At 45.8% G+C, this 20,528-nt stretch overlaps 1 protein-coding gene across 1 annotated transcript; it reads left to right on the top strand.

Annotated features, from left to right (window-relative positions):
* The first annotated feature begins 6,169 nt into the window (after positions 1–6,169).
* F9 (coagulation factor IX) lies at positions 6,170–20,035 on the top strand. The gene is made up of 8 exons (XM_050310949.1): positions 6,170–6,293; positions 9,145–9,308; positions 9,663–9,687; positions 11,542–11,655; positions 13,301–13,429; positions 15,524–15,762; positions 16,285–16,402; positions 19,283–20,035. The coding sequence occupies exons 1-8, from the start codon at positions 6,227–6,229 to the stop codon at positions 19,828–19,830; spliced, it is 1,404 nt and encodes a 467-aa protein (XP_050166906.1). The 5' UTR covers positions 6,170–6,226; the 3' UTR covers positions 19,831–20,035.
* Positions 20,036–20,528: the final 493 nt, after the last annotated feature.

Raw genomic sequence — 20,528 nt, 5'->3', positions numbered from 1 at the left:
ATCTTTTAACTGGTTGTATTTCCATGTGAGATATTTCTCTTAAGAAGTTTACAATATGCTTCAGCTCAAACAGTTGTATAACATTAATTGCAAAGAGTATTGGCCAGACCAAGACAGAGAATTTCCTCAGATAGGATAGGAATGCTGTTCCTAAAGATTACTTTGTATTAGATTAAATGCAAAACTTTCAGGGCGTCTTCAACCTCAACTAAAATTCAGCCGGTGCAAATCTGATGTAGCATCATTGCACTCTGTACAATCACCTCAGGTTGGAGCCCTTATGTACCCATTGCATCCTTTTGTCCATCCATTCTCTTACTGTCAAGGCTCCCAATATCTTCTGAACAAAGCATAGGCCTGACTTTTTAAGTATGAAACAGAAATGGACACTGAGGTGTCCTTTTCCCATTGCACTCAGAGTGTAGCTGTGTAAATTGCCATGGAGTCAACACAAGGAGAAAGGTACTTTAAAGCCCAGTCATATTCCCTGTGCCTGATCTCTGAGTCTCTGAGCCTCCAGAAGTGTGTCTTTTCTGCAGCTATAGAGTCTGTGGTCACCAACTTGGCAATTCAAATTAGGATACTAAATTCAGGAAGATAAACCCAAGCTTATGTACCTGCATTGCACCAAAGACTGGAAAACTCATCTGCAAAGAGCTGTGGCAGATCTTTATATCAGCAGGTTCCCTCCTCCATCAGGGAGGTGACTGCACTGTACACCAGTGAAAATCACCCCACTAAAGCAACCATGGGTTCTCAACTGCCATCCTTCCTGAATTTTCAAAGCAGAGTCCAAGATGTGCCGAGGAGTTTGGCTACCTCTCCTGGTGGATTTGGCTGCAAATTAACCTTCATAGCAGAGTCCTGGCTTTGTGAGAACTGGCAAGTCAGAGCATCCAACTATCCATTAGTGAATGCTGTTTTAGCAGAAAAAGCACTGCAGGGCACTAGGTCAGGGAACAGAAGAGAAAACCCAAGTAGGTCACACTCACTAGAAATGCCAATTCATTCTTAACTATTCATCTTATCATACACCTTTATGGACTTGGGATTTCAGGAGAAAAATTAGTGCCTCCCTCTGGAGCCAGAGGTAGTTTCATTCATCATACGTGTTGATGAGAGCAGACAATGGAAACTGTGAAGTCCCTTTCTCTGAATCTTAACTAACACTGCCTCTTGCAGCAGGTCCAAGAGTCATGGGGAGGGCTCTCATCTTCTCCAGTTCCCTCTCAAGTCAATCAGCTGGAAGGGGTGTTCTAAGATCACATTTATTAAGAAGAGGACAAATTTGAAGTGCCACTGCTTCAAAGTGCCTGTGACTTAGAGAGCTGCCTGGTAGAATCAATTAGGGATGCACAGATTAGAAATATCCCTCTGTCTTCTCTGCATATCCTCCCCTCAGATATCAGTGTTGATACCACAGAGAGTTTTGTCCCTAAAGGGCAAGAAGGCAAATTATAAAGATAGTGGAAAGAAAGGCAGCTGGAAAAAGTGAATAGGGCACAAGGATGCTCTTGTACAAGAAGATAGAAAATTCAGGTGGTTAAAATGGGCAAAAGGACAACACGGAATGTTATTATTTTAAGCTCAGTGTGGAGTTAAGTGCAAGGGCTTTGGCTGTAGTGGTGGGTTTGGATGTGCTAGTTGAGACTCGTTTCACCCCAGTTTTAATATCCAAAAATAAAGTTTGACTTATAGTGTGAGCTGGCAATTGAGCCTGCTTTTCTAGTCAACAGAAAAGGAGAGAAAGAGAGAGATACCTCCCTCCTCGCATCAGAGCAAGGCAAGATGAATCCTTTCCTGTCAGTGAAGAAGGAAACAAGTTAAGCTGGATGCAAGCCTGGGGCAGGACAACCCTCCATCCCACACACGTGCCTGGTCTGACAGGGGTTGTGTCATCTTGTCCCAATACAGTGTCAAGCCAGCTTTTCAGCTTATATTTAATTTACTTCTTACTCTATACATTGATGTTTGAGCTTGTTAATCTACTTGACCCATCAAAACCTTCAAGAGCTGCTGCCTCCTTTGAGCTTTTTCATTGTTTTATCCATAGTTTGAAGTGGAGATGGTGAATTCTAAATTTAGAGTGACTTCAGCAGCACGCTGCGTCTACCCATGCTTGCACTCCACTATCTGAAAAGATGATGACCAAACCAAATCCAGATTTCCTTTTAATCTGGCCTATTTTAAATCAAACTGCAAAGAAAGATACTAAAGCTGCTACTGTGAAACGTGCTGTTCCATGAATTAGTAATTGTGTTTATCTTCTACATTGGGGATTTTTTGCCTGTGTTGCTGTTTTCTTACTGCCACTCAATGTGAAGAGCTTTTATTTGAATGAGACTATTTCAAAGCACTTTTACACTCACGTAGAGTCAGGGACTTATTTACTTTCTGACAGTTATTTACTTCCCGTAAATATTTCACAGCCACAGGATCTCCCAGATGAAAGCAGAGTTTGCTCTGTGCTCCTGTGCAGGAGTCTAATTAAAAACGGAATAAAATGGGAGGGATGGAGCTAAAGTGCTAACTGCCATGGATGTGTCTAGAGGGAATTCAGCAAGGGAGCCTGCTTCTTGGCACAACTATTGAAGCATGAAAGCAGAGAAAAAATGCCCAACAGAGAACTGAAAGCCCTGAGATGGATAAGAGGAGAGGTTTTTCAGAGACAGGAGAGCTAACGCTGCTCATGTACAAGCTGCCTGCTGCCATCACTGAAAAGTTGCTCCTCACTGCTATTTCACATCACCAGACACCTCCTTTGGCCTAAGTACCCCTCCCACAGCACAGAACTGAAGTCACCAGCAGCATCTCCATGTGCCTGCATTCCCACCAGCCCAGAGCCACCACCACAGGAACAAGGCTTCTGCACCCTGGAAAGATGAGGGCATATCCTCACCTGGGGTGGGTCACTAATGCCACTGATGCACAAATGCACCTTGGTACCTATGGAGGTTATGGGACTTTTAGCAGAATTGGTACTTTCTCCAAGATATTAATCACTACAATAGAACGTTTGGCACTGCAAAGGACTCCTTGCCTGTGCTGCCTTTATATTTGAATACTTTCCCACACTCACTGCTCCAGAAAAAGTCAGGGATTTCAAAGTGATCAAATAAAGAATAAGAAAACATAAAGATCAAGCATTACTTTCCCTGGCTTTTTTTCTTTTTTTTTTTTTTTTTTGCTCAGAAATGCCTTGCTTGCTGTTGGTTAAGGAAAGATTACTTACCACAGCTGTGTAGAGGGCAAGGGCAAATTGCTAAAGCCTTTGAGTGAGGATTTTTCACTTAAAAGAGTACATTTGGAGACAAGGGAGATTATGAAAAATCCTTTAACATGATGCTCAAGCCATCAGGCTGTTTAACATTATTGATCAGTGCAGCCAAAGCACATTTTTTAAAAAATCTATCAAATTAAAATGGAAATAGATTTCTTGTTCTGATTTCTCATAAACTTCATTTCACTTTGCAGCAGAGAGCTTCTCTGAAAGAGGGGTGGTCCCCAAGCCAGAGGTAGTGGCCCTGCCACATGTGTGTGATGGTTCTGCTCTAACAAAAAAAGGGATATTTTTCAATAAAACCCCAAACCTAACACCTCAAGCAGGAAGAGACATCTCCTAATAGCTCATTGCTATTGAAATCCTATTTAATAAGCAGGAATATGACTTGGGGGTGTATTTTAAATACCCTTCTTTTTTAATACCATCTTTGTAAGCCAAAATAAATTCAGATTTGATTGATGTCATCCTCCTAAACGGCAAAGCTTTCATCTCCAAAGTGGCCATGATGGGGAACACAGTTCTGTGGATTTTGTGTGCAAAATAAATAAAAAGAAGGACTTTACCTTCAAATTAGTGCCCCAAAAGTTGACAGCAGTAGTAGTAAACAATAGAAATTATTTGTATTAATAGCTATGTTTATTCTAATGATGTTGGCGTTCTCTGTGAAGATTAATTAGCAATAATGTTGCAAATACTATTACAAGGGAAATATGCACTATAAACCTAAAATAATTTGACTGACCTATGTTCTGAAGTAAAATATTTACAGTAATGAGATTCTAATTATCCTTTGTTATGGCAGACCATTCTCCACACTCCTCTTTATTGATAGGAGATGTATTGTTTCAGCATTTTAGCTCAATTTATTTTCTCACATTTGCATTTCCTTATGCATGGAAAATGAGAGATGATCATTACCTTCTTCACTTTGCATTCAATTTACATCAACAGCACATTACCTCGTCCTAACTCATTTATCTACCACAGAAATTTGATAACAAAAGCTACTGTCAGTGATGAATAAAGATTGTTTCAAATGAAGCAAGAAGAAACAAGATGAATTATAGGTTTCAGGACCTTTTGTTTGCTCAAGAAATGGAAGATAAAGGATTTTTTCCACCTAGGCAACACAGACCTCACGAGGCTTTAACTCACATTCAGAATCTTCTATTTACCTGCAGTTGATCAGTCTGTGTTGCATACAAAAGTAACTCCAAATACCCATGCAACCAAAAATATCTCTCCCATTTGCTTCACGAAGGAACACTCTTAATTTTTTGGACTGAGCGCACAGAATTTATGGTTCATAAGCTCAAGCAAACACTTTAACAACTACCCAAGGGTTATTGTAACCTCATAGAAACTAATAGCTCTCCAGCCTGGAAGACACTTCTCTGGCTGATGTTTGCCTGCTCATGAGCACTCACAGCACCATGAAACACACTGGGATTCCCTTGCACTGACAGTAGCAGAATATCCATCTTGCTTTGCTGGAAACTAGTGAAACCTGCCAGACTCCCTCTTCTAGCTCTCCTGCTTTAACAAGCCATTAGAGCCTTGAGCTTCTTACTGCTCTTCCCAAGCCTAGTACTACAGCTAAGCCAATACCAAAAGGCAATAGCACAAACAGGACACTGCAAATGGAGTTCTCCTTTAAAACACCTTTGTCTAAGACCTTTTGGTAGCTCGGCAAGCCCCAGATGTGCACAGGTGCAATGGTGGATTCCAGTACTACCCTGTTCACGGTGGAGTAGGGGGAGAAGCAGAAACTTGGAAGCAGGTTTTGAGGAACAGGTCACTCCTTGGAGTGGGAGGAATTATTTTGGCTTACACTCCTTACAGCTCCTCAAGGAGTGAGGTCAGGGGGAGAGTTTTGGCCTTTCCAGAAGTTTATGTTTCATTTTCAGTCTGTTTGTTGTTTCTTTGTTTGTTTTTTCAATATTCAATATTTTCCCAAAAGCAATAAAGCAATTACTTCCCTTAAAATAGCTCTTCATACTAAAGGAAACTCAGAAGAAGGGAAGACATGGGGTTTAAAAGTTGTAAGTAGCCCACCATTAAATATGAATAATTTCATGCAAAACCCCACCCTTTATTTTCTGTATTAAAACCTACTGTTTTTCCTATTTCATTTCCCTCATCTTCCCTTCCTTTCAGTGTACTCCTTGGCCAGTGTGGATCAGGAGCAGCCTATGGACCTGCCCTGGGCAAAGGCTTCTCTGCAGCCAGGAGCCTGCCTGCTCTCCCTGCTCCAAAATGTCACTTCTCAGCACATCCCCACACCAGCCACTGTCCAAGACACTGAGTAGCAGCTTCCTTCCTGTAGCCTCAGGTACAGGACCTAGGAAACTCCATATGTGTCCAGGATTTGCCCCAGCAGACCTGGATAATGGACCAATCATCACACCTCACTTCATCCAGGTTTTTAATTAGATAACCCATCCTGGCTGACACAGCCTTGCTCCAAGGGTGCCTGGGCCCTGAGAGAGAACATTATCTGTAGGGTCATCTTCAAGGGAATTGCACTTGCTCTTTTTGATGAAACACGGACTGTGGTGAAGTCTTTGAAAATGCTACTGTTGACTTTCCTATGGTCAACATCCCCTGGGTAGGAGTGGGAAATTCAGTGCTTTAAAGGGGTTCTCTGAAGCTCAATTAATTTATTCTTGAGCAATGCTCAACCCTCAAACATGGAAGTAATATCCCTCACTGCCGAAGACAAGCCCAAGGACTGCAAAAAACCTGGCATGTTTCTTGTTCATGGACATGCCCCCTGCAATAGCACCCATGCTGTCATTTCAAGCTTCGGCAATGGCACATCTGGGGACCTTAAATTAAAGGGTTACCCAGAGTCAATAAACAAGCACTTGCACTTTGGAACTATTGACTGAGCTCCACCACACGAACAAGTTATCAGCGAGCGGTTTGGGCGGTGGGAAGAAGATGGCAAATATCCCCCTCGTACTCTCCTTTTGTCTTCTGGCAGCTTGTCTTGGTGATGAAAGTACAGGTGAGTTCATTTAAAACCTCGAAAATCCTTCTCTTTTGGGTGCTGGGTGTTACAGATACTGGCAAAGAGATAGTTTGTCACTTGACAGTGGGACAGCTTGTGCAGTCTTATAGGAGAAGACAGCTCAGAGAGATTGCTGCATTTCATAGCTCCTCCTTAAAGCTCTGGTTCTTTTCTTGGGAATGAAACAATAGTTTTTATGCTGATTTTACACAAACTGTGTCACAGGGATTAATTTTAAGAATGGAATTGTTCTTAGATTTCTTTCGCAGCTTTTAAGCTTTCAGAGCTTGATTCAGCCATTTTAGAATGCACACACACACACACACACACACAGAGAAGAAAAAAGGGGAGAGAGTTGCTCACAGAGTAACATCCACACATCTTTGTGTGCCATCACTTTGTCCTGGAGTACAAACAAGTGCTCACATCCATAAAGCAGTCATTGGAATTGCCACTGCAAGGATTGTTTAAAGCTAAACCCAGCGTGAATTTAACAAAGACTGTAAGATGCAGCCAAAACTGTAGACAAGATAGAGCAGTTGATGGATGTGGGCAATCACACATAGTAATGCAGGCTGTTGCTTGATTTATCTGCAGCAGCAACAGTTCCAGCAGAGTCTGGTTCACATCCAGTGTGAGTTCTTGTTTGCTCCAAGGCTGGTCTTTCTTCTTTCATTAAAAAATTGCTAGTAGCAGGTTAAAAAAAGGCTCTTTCCAAAATCTTTGCTAAGCAGTGAAAAGTGAGCAGAACCTCATATTGGTACCACCACCCATTCAGGTGCACCCACAATAAATACAGTACTCAGCTGGTAGGACAAATACAGTACTCAGCTGGCAGGTGTGCCCCCCAGCACTTGGCCCAGAGACCCATCTCACTCTCTCAGATACTCTCTCAGAAGTTGGTAAATCACATTTGAGTGTATTCTTAGTGTGAGGACAGTTTCCAGCCAGCTGAGTGCCATTCCTGTCACACCATGGGGCCTGCAACCTTCAGTCCAAATCAAGTTTTTCTTGTAAAGCAGCATGTGGGATCAGTAAGCAATGGAGAAAACCTAGAGTGATATGAGGGAAGGTAAAACTGCATTCATTAAGTTGAGTTCTCCCATTAAATGAGTTAATTACAGCAGGTGCCTGGCATATCCCACTGGGAAGAGAAGAAGGAGCATGTCTGACACAGCTGCCTCCCTCCATGCAGGGCAATGTGCAGCTGTGCCCACACCACGTTCCCTGGGCACTGAGCACATGGGGAGCCCAACAGGGTGGCAAAACCAAGGAAGGCTGCTCCATCATTCCCACCTGAGCCTTTCCAGTCCAGCTTGGGGTCAAGCTGCAGGCTGAAGCCCATGCCAAGAAGGGAAGGGGACAGGTCTCCCCTAGCCAGGATGAGCCCCCTGGTGCCACACAGCTGGGGAGGCTGACCTGGGAGTACATTCATGTCCCACACGTAAACCACAACCCTGCAGCTGTGAGGGGACTGCCAGTGTTTGAATCAAGCCTGGCTTCATCAGAGGTCAGTGCTGTACCCATCCTTTTCATTTTAACCAAAACCACACTAGCATGAGGAAGGCAGAGATGCAACCTTGCTGTACAATGATTAAAAGCACTGCAAAAGCTGTTAGTTCAGTCTCTTGCAGAGAGATCTGACAGTGAAGGGGCTTGTTACACTGTCGGTGGCATGGTGTCAATCAGATCATCCTGCTTGGGGTTCATGAGAGCTCAACAAAGCTGATCATCTGAAGGCTTGATGAGGCTGGGGTCTGCTCTGCATTGGGAGCAGGAGTTAGCCACGAGATGGGACAAGTGACTGGTACTCACCCCTCACTCTCCTGTATGCCCACATGGCTCAGCTCTCTTTAGCCCTCAGAGGGGTCAGTCCAAGAAGTGCCCAACTCCCTTCCAGCACAGAGCCCACAGATGAGGGTCTGTGTCTCAGGTGGCCACCAGCAGCTCCCAGAGCTGCTCTACCGTGCCATCTGGTGACAAAAAGGGACACGCTGCGAGTGCTGAGGGAGGGTGAAGAGAGAACAGAAGCTGGGGAAGCAAAGTGGGGAACTCCTTTGGGTGAACAATGTGTTTTAAAGCAGTGGGATGGGGGAACAAGAGTCCTCAGCAGAGATGGGGTTCCCTGAGAAGGGAGTCAGAAGCAAACTCCAGCAGGAGGCTGCCACAGGATGGCCACTGCTGTTGTCCCTGCTGATGGGATGCATGGCCCAGGAGATTGACCAGCCCACTGAAGGCCCAGGGGGTGAGGAAGGCTCATGCCACCCTTCCTGTCAGCAGGAAATAGTGGGACCCAGGCCCACGGGCAAGGATGAGGAGCAGGGAGAGAAGTAAATGACCTGTCGCTTCCAAGGGCTGCAGCTGCTTGCAGAAGCAAATGGCCTTTCACAGCCAAAACAGGCAGAGGCAGCTAAAGCAGGACAATTTCTGTGTCCAAACAAGACCTCACCAAGTAGCAGCATGAAAAAGCCTATTATTTTCCCCTCTCAAACAGCTTATTCCAATCTGTGTATCTGTGATAGGAGCTACACCATCTGCTTTGGGGTATTATAAGCATCAAACTTCAGGGCTCCCAATCACTGTCTTGCCATCAGTCATTTCTGTCTATTGACTATTTTGACACCTGGTTCTCCAAATTTGATGCTTTAGATTGCACTTAATTTGGGCACCAAAGAAATCTCAGGTAGATGATAACACTCAGGAAATGTCCCTGGCCATGGGGCAAGAGGGGGGTGAATGCCTGAAAAGGACTTGCTTTCTGGGAGAACAAAATCCTGACAGTCCATCCCAGCTGTACCATACAATGGTACATGCTGCTCTCCAGCCCCTATTTCTGTTCAAATTGCAGTCTTCATTGGGAACAAAGAGGCAAGCTCAGTTCTGCAGAGGCAAAAACGAGCCAACTCAAACAGATTAGAAGAGTTTATTCCTGGGAACCTTGAGAGAGAATGTATGGAAGAAAAATGCAGCTTTGAAGAAGCCCGAGAAGTATTTGAAAACCAAGAAAAAACAGTGAGTATCACTGCTGCAAAATGACAACACTTTGTTCCCCCCTACCCACACCTCTACAAGCCCTTCAGGTGAGGCCCAGAGGGGGAAGAGGAGTGAACAGCAAGGGGAAAACCTGCAAGGTCAAGAGCAGCATCTGGCATGGCTGATTCTCATTCATGATCCATCTCTTGGGCTGGGGAACTGCTTTAAAAGCTTTGTTGGTCACCACTGGGATTATGGAGGGTGGTTTCCCTGCGAGTCTTTTCCTTCAGTTTTGGAGTCATCCATGTACTACTTCAGCCAGACAGTGCCCAGAAATTAGAAAACAAAGGAAACTTCTTTTCTTTTTTTTTGTTTTTCTTCTTCCCTTTGCAGATGGAGTTTTGGAAAACATACATTGGTAAGAGCCGCTTTCTTCCTGTTCAAATGATTAATATTCATGTCTCAGTGCATAAATAGCAGATGTTATTGTAACAAATGTATTCCAGCACCCAGAAACTGTGTTATGTCTCAGAGCCATGCACCCTAAATTCTGCAGCCACTGAGCCTGAGCCTGTCCTGTTGGTGTAGAAACGGCAAGCCACAAAAAAAAAAAAAAAAAAAATGTCTTAAGCATTTATTTTGTTCAGACAGGTTTTTTGGAACAAATTTCCAAAACCTCACAAAACAAAACCAGTTCACACAGACCACTGGATCCATTGAGCCCAGGCCATGCTCTGGGCTTCTGCTTTCAGCTGTGTTATAGAGTAAAACACCATAGCAATAATTAACACCCCTTCAGCAAACAGCAAATGCTCTGTTCTCAAGCAGAGATCTCCAGATAAGGCCCAGCCTCATGAAAGCACAGCGTGAATCCCTAGAAATGCCATATTAAAGTGGAGCCTCGACATGATCATAGTGAACAGCTGTTTGCAATTCACACCATTGCTCCCAAACCCTTACTTCACTGTTTTCTTTTTCCTTTTCAGTCTCCACCCCCAACGACTCCTCAGTCCCTTAGCAAAAAGATTTCAATGCCCACTACAACATCTGAAACTAATTTTAAGGACATTTCAATAAATGAACTACTTCGTAGATTGGCAAAGTGCCCAGAACATCTCACTAAAAAGCCTTAAATAATTCAGATTACTCAGTCCAGACTATAAAATAAAAAAGTTACATTTGCATTGTAGGACTGTCCTCTGAAAAAACAGCTGATGAAACTCAACACTGAGTTTGTTTCCCTGCCACAAATTAGCTCATAAAAAGTAAGGAATACCACATATTCCTCTATCATCTGAAGTGCCTGGTTTACTGTTCAGTTTACAAGCTGCTATTCCCAACATGTGTAGCCCCCAGGAGCTCATCCCTTGCACAACACTTGAGCCCCAGCTGCCCTCACCAGGGAGCAACAACTGCAATCCTCACCTTATGTGCAAACCCCAACACTGTAACTTAGACAAGACAAAACCATTTTGTTCCTGCTTAGCAGTTTTACATTCCAGCCCATTCCTGAAAGCACCATTAACTGCCACACTTCCTGGCAGGACACAAAACTCAGCAAGGCCTTCCCCTTCCTCTGTGCCTCGGCATAATCATTTCAAAGCGCATTCCCTGCCTTTCAATATCACTGATTTACTCTTTCACAATGTTAGATTGCCAGTTGTGCAACAGTGAGTATTTTTGTTAAAGTCTCAGCTTCTCAGCTGTAGGCAACTGTGAAAATAAAAGCCCTGACATGGAAGGGAAAATCTAGACCAATTAATAGTAGTACAAGACCGAGAAGGAAAGAGCAATGACGAAGGTTCTCAATCCTGATACACGGAGAGGTCTCCAAACCCAAATGGATGGATCCAAACTTTCACAGAACAGGTAGTACTGTTAAAATAATCCAGATTAGGATACTCTAACCACTCTTGAGGAAGCAAACCTTCTAAATTTGCCTGTCTAACCTGACCAAGACACAAGGTCCTGTTGAAATGTTACAGGAGAGCGACTGAAGAGGTGTTCTATGGAAAGGAGCAGAATTAACCCACACAGGACAGGGCACACAGTTAGTACTCTGGGTAAAGAGCTGGCGATGCTACCCCAGCACTGGCATTGTCAGCACACTTGGGTGCCAGGATCTGACCTATTTTTCATTATAAAGAAGGAAGCAATGCAGTGTCTTGCTCGTCTTTAGTAGGAGGCTTGCACAGAGCAAGGCTCCAGCACGTCATCGTCACCAGCCATGGTGGACACTCATATTTGTTAACTCTCCTGTCTTCTCTCCAAGATGGAGATCAGTGTGACCCCAACCCATGCAAAAATGGAGCTGTTTGCAAGGATGGAATAAATTCCTATGTGTGCTGGTGCCCAGCTGGGTACGAAGGCAGAAACTGTGAGATAGGTATGTACTGGGGGCTCATCCAGTGGTTGTTCCGCTCTACTTGAAATCCCATGGGATCAAAATGGGCGCAGAATTTCATCCTACTAGGGGATGTTTCAGACACATTTTGCTTTGCTGTAAGGCACTTCAGAAAAGAATAAATTAAGCCTGTTGGTAATGGGATTGCAGGGAGGCATGCTTGGGGATACACGGGCAGATATTCCTGTCCTCTCCAGCCTTTGGTCACGTCCCAGGTCCAGCTCCTCTGAGCACCTGCTCTTATGCAGGGTTCAATGGAGACTCAGGCTCAAGGTCTTTTGTTCAGCTGTGGCTGCCAGCGCAAATGTTGACAGAGAGACCTTCCTTTACCTCCCCAGCACAAACCTCTCTGGGGCTGTCAACATTCAGGGACAACATGCTCACCCACTGAAAGAAAGAGTTTTCAACTGACCCCAATGGGGTCACCATTCACCCACTCTTCTCCATTTATCATGCCAGGATGGACAGCAGGTGCTGAGCAGGACAGGATTATCTCAACTTCCTCTCCACAGCACTCTGCTGAATTTATAATTATAATGATCAGCAACAACCTTGATTCTAAAGGCAAACAAAAGGCAAATATTTTCCTGATGGGTTGAGGAGTTTATGAAAACCAAACAGCTGATAATTTAAGCAAGAGGGATATTCGGCTCTTATAATATAATCAGGGGCTGTGCAACTTGCATAATGTGCTAGACTCACTGCACTAATAAAAGATTCTCTTTCTAGTTGTGATTCTGCTCTGGCAAGAGAGGAGTGTACGTTAAAAAGAGCATTTCAAAGCTGCATCAAATTTAAATGGTCTCATTGCAGATTTCTTGTGGAAGTGAGACAGGAGCAAAAATAGAGCTAGAAGTGAGGCGTGAAGAGAAGCTCTGTAAAAATAGTAAATGATGGCATTAAAATGGCTACAGGAAGGGAGGTGTCCTTGAGGAAGTAGGAGTGGAGTTAATCTGCTGTGAAGTTATTTGAAAACTCGCTGAGAATTGAAAGGGCCTCTGCAGATTAGTGGTTTCCCACCTCCAAGAGATGGTGTTCCCTCCATGGAGGAGTGAGAGGTGAAGTGGGAAAAGACAGGTACAAGTCATGGGAATCTCATTCTGCCTCAGGCTGGGACGTGTTTCATCAAACAACCAGCTGAAATAGGTCTTCCATGTCAGGCTGCGATTGATTTATTGGTATGTCAGGAAGAACATATGGCTTCATTGGAAATTTCAGCTCAGAGCCCAGTGATAATCCCCGGACAAAGCCCTGCTTGGGTTCAGGGTTTGCTCCTGTCTGACACATGGTGTTCTCTACAAACGCCCACACTGGGGCTGGATTGCTGTAAGCACGGGGGGAGGAAAGCAGAACAACAGCAGGGAAATCACGTGGCTTGTAACCAAATATTTGCACGAGTCCTTTAGGGTCAGGCTGCCAAATTTCATACAGCATGCAGCTGTTGGAGGCAGGAGATTGTGCCAGGACTCTGGGGTCCTTGTATAAGCTCCTCAACCTGCCTTCTTGAAGAGTTACCTTAAGATCCTTCATTTAGGGATGTGATTTGGAAGGATGCTCTCCTTACAACAAATGTCTCACCAGTTGTATTTCAAAAAAGGTCTCACAGTTTCATTTTAATTTCTTTCAGACTTCACCTGTGCTATTAAAAATGGAGGCTGCAAGCACTTTTGCAGTCATGACCCACCACAGAAGGTTGTGTGTTCCTGCGCTGCTGGCTATAGACTTCATGAAGATGGAAAGTCCTGTGAACCTACAGGTTAACTTTTAAACTGTTTTTAAGAGATTTGGATTAAAGTTTTCAAGGTCTTGTCCTGGATTTAGATACATGAATCTCATAGAAATGCAATATCCTGTTGGCAACCAGACTTGGTTTTCTGCTTAGCAAATGTAAAGAGCCTGACCCTGCACTTTCCCAAAGGCAGATGTGGGGTCAGGCTCCGAGGATTCAATTTAAACATCCTTTTTTTAGCCTAGGTGGCTGGAGAAGAAGGGTAGTTGTCCAGGAATTTGTTCATAAGGCAAATGCTCATCTCAGATGGCTGCTCACACAGGCAACTCTCCCACCTGCAACCATACTATGTTTCTACATATGGATCAGTAGTTTTCTGGAGGCAGAAAAGTGATGTTCAGCTACACCAGCATCCATCCAGCCAGAGCTCACTCCCATGTTCTTCCAGTAGGAGCTACTATTTGGTTACTGCTTCTACACTGAGGATGCCTTGGACTTTTTCAGAACAAAAGATGATCTTTCTAACTGTAAATCCTTCTGATAGTCCCTTTCATGGCTGGTCATCACCCAGCTATAATTACCTGAGTTGGGTGGATACAAGCAAAGCTTTGTGGTGGTGTGTTCTCCCAACAGCTTGTATTTGTACTCAGAGACCCTCAATGACAACCTGTCAGACAAGGTGGTTTAGCTGTGGTATCGAGTAGGGTGGAAGAGAAATGCATTTCTTGAGGCTGCAGCTTCATACAGGGCTAAAGAATAGCTGGTTCTTGCTATATTCCCCAGCTTTACCCTGCTCCTGAGCTGTTACAATAACTCTAACTGCACAGACGTGTGCAGACCCAACCCACTACAACACAGCAAGTTAATTGGGCATGAACATCTCAGAAGCACATCTGGCAGGGGAGAGAGGAGACTTTGTGGACGAATATCTTGTCATCTAAAGTCAATTTAACATCTGATGCTATCATATTTCTAACACCTGAGTGTAACAGGTTTGCACATCCAAGCAGGTACCTGCACAGGTGAGTTAGTTTGCTGAGATCTGGCAGCTATAGCCAGGCATGCTTTGAATGCTCTTGGAAGTGCTGGCTTTCAGCAATCAGTGTAGGAAGTATCTTAGACTCAGAGTCCTGTTAACAGAGATAATTAAGAACTCAGGCTGTGTTGCCCGACATGCTGTATCACTTTCACTGGACCAGAAAGGTTTACTGTTAGCAATAAGATCATCTTTCAGGTTGGGTAATTGCCCTTCCTTCAAAAGCTTAGATTTTGTTGGCTCTGAAACCTTCATTTCCTGGCCTAACCTCACGGGTAGCACTTGCCATCACTCAACACTTATTTAAGTCCTGTTCCTAAAGCAGACTGTTTAACAATAGAGGATGAAATCTCCATAGGTCACACTCACATCTGATTTTACACTAATGTTTGTTTGCTCAGTGCTGTCAAAAGCTTTTCAGATGAAAGACAATGCCTGATGCTATTTACTATTTTGACTGCCACTATCAGCAGGAATTCAGCACACACTGCATAGGAGAGAAACGGGAAGAGCTCATCTGAAACAAGCCTGCAGATGAGATCTTAATTAACAGAGAAAAATCTACAACTCTAGAAAGAGTTTATTAATGTTTTCCTCACCTTGGTGCCAAGCAGGATTATCTGTGCAATTGGCAGATCTTATTTCCTGTCCTCTCCCAGCTGGACATTTATTGTTCTGGAGTCACTTGCCATAGAAATGTCAGCCAAGTGCCCGGCTGCCTGACATGAGCCTCCCAGGTATGCACCACAGCATCCCACCAAGAGAAGGCACAGCTGCACCAGCCTGTCAGGCATGCATTCTCAACAAACAAGCTTTTTTCATTTTTAGAACTGTTCAGATGTCATTTCTAAAGCCCAGAAACAATTTATGCTTTTGCTACTTTTACATATTACCCACACTACAACTCAAAGGCACAGGCATGTTTGCACAGGGAACACATGGTCACCACACTGACACGTGTCTCCCATGTCGGTCCAAAACAGGGTGCTGAGGTGAGGCAGAATTTGCCTTCTCACCTGCTCCTTCAGTTGCTGTAACTCTCAGAATGACACAGCCAGTCATAACTGTGCCTGTTTCGCTTGCAGTGCCGTATCCCTGCGGGAAGATCACGGCTCCTGAAGCGAAGAGCAAGCTCACCCGATCCATGAACACCTTTGAGAACTGGAACATAACCAGTGACGACCATGAGGATGCTCAAGACGAGGTGCTCGACAACATCACAGAAACCAGCACTGCTGCCACCACGAAAATCACACCGATAATCAAGGAGGGCACCCGGGTTGTCGGCGGGACAGACAGCATGAAAGGCGAGGTGCCTTGGCAGGTACCAGCTATTTCTGCAACCCTTCTGTAACCCCAGCAGGCACTCTGTTAACTCATTCCTTTCTAAACGCAGGATCATCTTACTTTTAAATACCCCAAGGCAATCTCTGAGGTTAGAAAAGCACTAGGTCTCAAGTCTAACAGGAACACAGTTCCTTTCTTTACATGGTTTTATGTCACAGCAAAAAAAAGTTGCCTGAATGTGGGTCTACCTCGGCAAAAAAGCCACAAGAGCTTTACCTGGTGGGGCTCAAAGGATTTGGTACTGAGCTACAGCAATAAATTGCCCAGTAGTCCATGGATTTACCAAAATTAAGTTGAAGTCTGAGGGAGGGGAGCTTTGCAAGGAACAACACAGCTCAGTTTTCAGCTCCATCAGTTTCAGCAGATCATAGAATCATAGAATGGTTTGGGTTGGAAGGATCTTAAAGATCATCTCCAACCCCCTGCCATGGGCAGGGACACCTTTTGCTAGTTCAGGTTTACACAAACTCATGGGTGTGACATCCTCCTGCTCCCACAGGTTTACCTGGTGGACAGTAATAATGTGGGCTTCTGTGGTGGATCCATCATCAACGAGAAGTGGGTGGTGACAGCAGCGCACTGCCTGAAGCCAGGCCATGACATCACTGCTGTGGCAGGTGAGCACCTCAGGCAACATCTGGACAGAGCAGGGGAGTGACATGAGGCAGGGCTTGCACAGAACACTTGCACACCATCATGGTGGGCAGCACAAGTTGCTATAGGGCACAGGGGCCCCACTTGCAGGTTGCAGCATTTCACCAGCCTGGTCCCTGCAAGTACCACCCCCTCTGGTGGGAGCAGTGAGCTGGGTCTAGCCTTGGTCCTAAGGCCAGGGAGCTGCTGGACCACATTGTAAACACATTTCAATCTGACCACAGGCAAGCTCACCTGAGCCAGACATCCAGGATGCTTTAAAGCCCTATGGACTTCAGTTAAAATGCTGCCCCTTGAGCTGGTGTGGTGGATGTTTATCTCTGCTGGCCACGCAGCCTTCACTGGAGAGTTTTGATCTTGGAGATCACACTACATTTTCACACAACTCTCAGAGAACTTGCAGGATTTGTGTGGCTGCTTCAAGAGGGGCATCAGTAACCTGACTACGTCCTTGCAAGGAAAAGATGACTACTTTTGCTCCTAACTTTTAAAAGTCAATAGAATTTATGTATTGAGGTAGAGAAACTGGGCTGGCATGTGGGAAGTGTGCTTGTAGAGCAGGGTCTCTGGAGAGTTAGACAGGGGCCCTGTAGTCAGACTGCACAACAGGTTATGCTGCTACTTAAAAAACCAAATGTGTCTCTGCTTGAAAAACGGTGTTTCCCCCTGACTGGTGACACCCAACTGTGCCAGACCTCCTGCTAGGAAGCCTGCTGATAACTCAGCATGGGGCCTTGGTGAGCATCAAGGTGCCACATTTCGCAGCTGTGGCAGAATCAGCTTCCCTAAAACTATTTGTTTCTCCCCTGTATGAATATCTACATAGGTTACACCAATAGGTACAGGAGGGAAACAGTGACACGATTAGTAATTGCTACTAGCAGGGCTGAGAGGAGGCGTGGAAGACCCATGCTTTCTGTTTAGGCACTATGAAATGTAGTAGTGACAAAAATGACATTTTATCTCAGCTTTGACACACTTCCAGGAGTTTATACCTACACAAATGAGCTCATCAAAAGGGCTCCAGCTGCATCTTCATCTTCCATGCTAACATGCTCCTGAGTGTGCCTGGCTGGACCCTGGAGGCTTAGTGCCATGGGGCTGGGCACTCCTGCCAGGTCCTGGCAGGATGAGGCTCACAGCTTGCACACTATCTTTTTTACTATCTATTTCCAGGCAGTTTTGCTGGAAAGCTGAGCACAAAGTCCAGCCTTGCACCCACTAATGCTGAAAAGCATAAAATGCCCAATGCAAAACCAGTTTCCCCCCCAGAAAAGCACATTTCCACCTGGAGAGAAGTTTTGTGTTTGCTGCTCATGCATGCCAACTGCCTCTCCTTTCAGGCTCTCTCCTGAACGTCACACACTCCCTCCATTTAGGATACGTTATCAACCAAGTCCCCTTGCTCTCCCTTCACACCACTCTGCGGCACTGCTGGGTTTCCAGGGCAGAATTTTGGCCAGATAGCAAGTCAAGAAAGCAAAATATGGTTTTGCAGGGCTCCAGGGACTATTGAATTTGTGCCTGCACCGTGTACACAGCACAGGCAACATCAGAGTTCTTCACATCCCTTCGTGCTTTGTACATAATATCTTAGGAGGCCCAAAAATCTATAGCAGGAGGTGGGAGAAGCATTTCCCTCCCCTGTGCATCTTTGCCACTCCACTTTCATCTCTGAAGCATATTTTTAGGTCCCCAGTAGTAGCAAGCAGCCGTAATGTAAGAAAAACCATCTGAAAGTCTCCCCCACATCTGTCTTGCATTTACACTGTACAAACACAGTCTGAAAGAGAGCTAATATTCACACTCTGCCGCAAAAAAAACCCTCCCAGAGCACGTCGGCAGCACCAGCCACCCCTCCCACCTTCGCCAGCACTGGCGTGACTGCAAAAATGCAGCTCACCTCTCTCGCAGGCTCCGTGCTGCTCCTCGCAGGCAGCCGCAGCAGGCACAGGACACAGACAGGGCCAGCAGTGCTGCAGATATTGTTTAGAGGAGATGGTATATTCTGGAGATCACAGCAGAGCGTGTAGAAACCCCGCAGCAGGGGTTAAAAGCACCCTGCGCCTCTGGGGCTGCGAGAAAGCAATCGGGAAAAGTCATCCTGCTCTCTCCAGCCTTCAGCAGAGGCAGCACGCAGACGGGAGAAGGGATACGGCTACAGGCAGACCCAGAGCTGCCCATTCGCCGACCCGAGACCACAGAACATTTTCCCTTTCCTCTACCTGTTACACAAGCCGGGAGGGGTGGTAACAGACTGCCAGCAACTCAATTACAGGAACCTGAAGCTGCCGGCAGTGATTGCGAGCAGCTGAGCTTCGGTCGGGCGGTGGAAACTCGGGCACCTGTGAGCACCAGGATGTGGCATTTTGTAGCCTCCTGCACCCCATTCTGCACAGTGCATGTGTGGTGTTACAAAAGGGAAGGTCAGGTTTCTTTTACTAATAAATTATTTATTTTAAACCGAGATTTTTCATCAACGGGCTTTGTTCCCTTTGATGCAAGAACAACATCCCTTCTTTGAGAGTGCTAAATCCCCCAAACAGCCACATTGCCACTAACTCTGGTAAAGCATCTGGATCTCTGGCACATGACTGGCCATGTGTGCCCGGTGTCGCGCCTATGGGTTCAGGTTCTGCCAGCTGCAGGGACAGAGGAGGCGCTGCCGTGAGGAGACCTCCAGCATCCTTTGACAAGGAGCAAGCAGCTTGGCCAGTATCAGTCTCCCAGCAATCCGAGGGCTCAGCTCTGCAGCCACTTGTCTGGGCTGGAATTGCGTTGGCATGGTCTTGCCAGGACATGATCACTGAGGGATCGAGCCCAAGTCACACTTGTCTCTGCAGGTGAACACAACACTCAGGAGGATGACCACACAGAGCAGCGGCGTAAAGTGGTGAAAGCCTTTCCCCACCCCACGTATGACAGCTCCATCAACGAGTACCACAACGACATTGCCCTCCTGGAGCTGGACGAGCCCCTCGTTTTCAACAGCTACGTCACCCCCATCTGCCTCGGCAGCCGCGAGTTCACCAATGCCCTGCTGAAGCAGGGGACGGGGACGGTGAGCGGCTGGGGCCGCCTGCAGTACCGCGGCCGGCCGGCCACCACCCTTCAGGTCGTCAAGGTGCCCTTTGTTGACCGGCCGACCTGCCTCAAGAGCAGCTCCACCACCATCCTGCAGAACATGTTCTGTGCAGGCTACCCGTCCGGGGGCAGGGACACCTGCGAGGGGGACAGCGGGGGGCCCTACACCAGTGAGATCGAGGGCACCTGGTTTCTCACAGGGATCACCAGTTGGGGTGAGGAATGTGCCAAGCCAGGCAAATATGGCATTTACACCAGGGTCTCCAAGTATGTGAAGTGGATAAAGCAAAACACGAAGCTGGCCTAACCCGAAGGAGTGTTATGGTGTGCTGGGGAGGCTACACCGTGCTGGGGGATGGACTGGTTAAGTGAAGAGAGACCCATAGCAATCTCCATGTTTTTGAGAAATCATTGCAGTTTAATAAACATTTCCAAATGAAATAACTTCTGCTCTTGGAAGGCAAAAGTTAAGAGAACACAATGAAAATGTGGTAATAAAGAAGTAAAAAGCCTTTTAGTGGTCCATGACTGTATTCCTGAACGCTCTCGCACTGCTGAGGTGGTGTAAGTTCCCAAATCCTGAATGCAGAGGTTGGTGTGGATGAGCTGGGGCATGGCTCACATGTGCCCTGGGCCACCATGCCACCAACATTGCCCAGAGCTGTCACACAGCACTGTGAGCAAGGGAAGCCCAACAGGCACAGGTGCCTCAGACACCAGCACCCACCATCAACCCAGCTGGAGGAGCCCATGAGGGAGGTGAACACGCACAGCAGGGCACCCACATTGCTCTTGGCCAGGTGTTTTCACATGAGCCAGGCTGAAGTGGATCACAGGCAGCAGGAAATGCTCCTCCTGCTTTAGAACAGCATAAAATTGACTGCAAAGATGACCTAAAATATGTATAAAACTCATCTAAAGGTAGTGGTGGGCTTTATGCTAATGATTTCTGCTGAGCCATGTTAGGATTATAAAGAGAACTGCTTAGTGCTCATTACCTGTCCT

The sequence above is a fragment of the Myiozetetes cayanensis genome, unplaced genomic scaffold, assembly GCF_022539395.1.
Source record: "Myiozetetes cayanensis isolate MyiCay16 unplaced genomic scaffold, myiCay2020 scf15, whole genome shotgun sequence".
NCBI lineage: Eukaryota > Metazoa > Chordata > Aves > Passeriformes > Tyrannidae > Myiozetetes > Myiozetetes cayanensis.
Note: the sequence above shows the minus strand (reverse complement) of the source record. Positions and strands in the feature narration are given on the sequence as shown.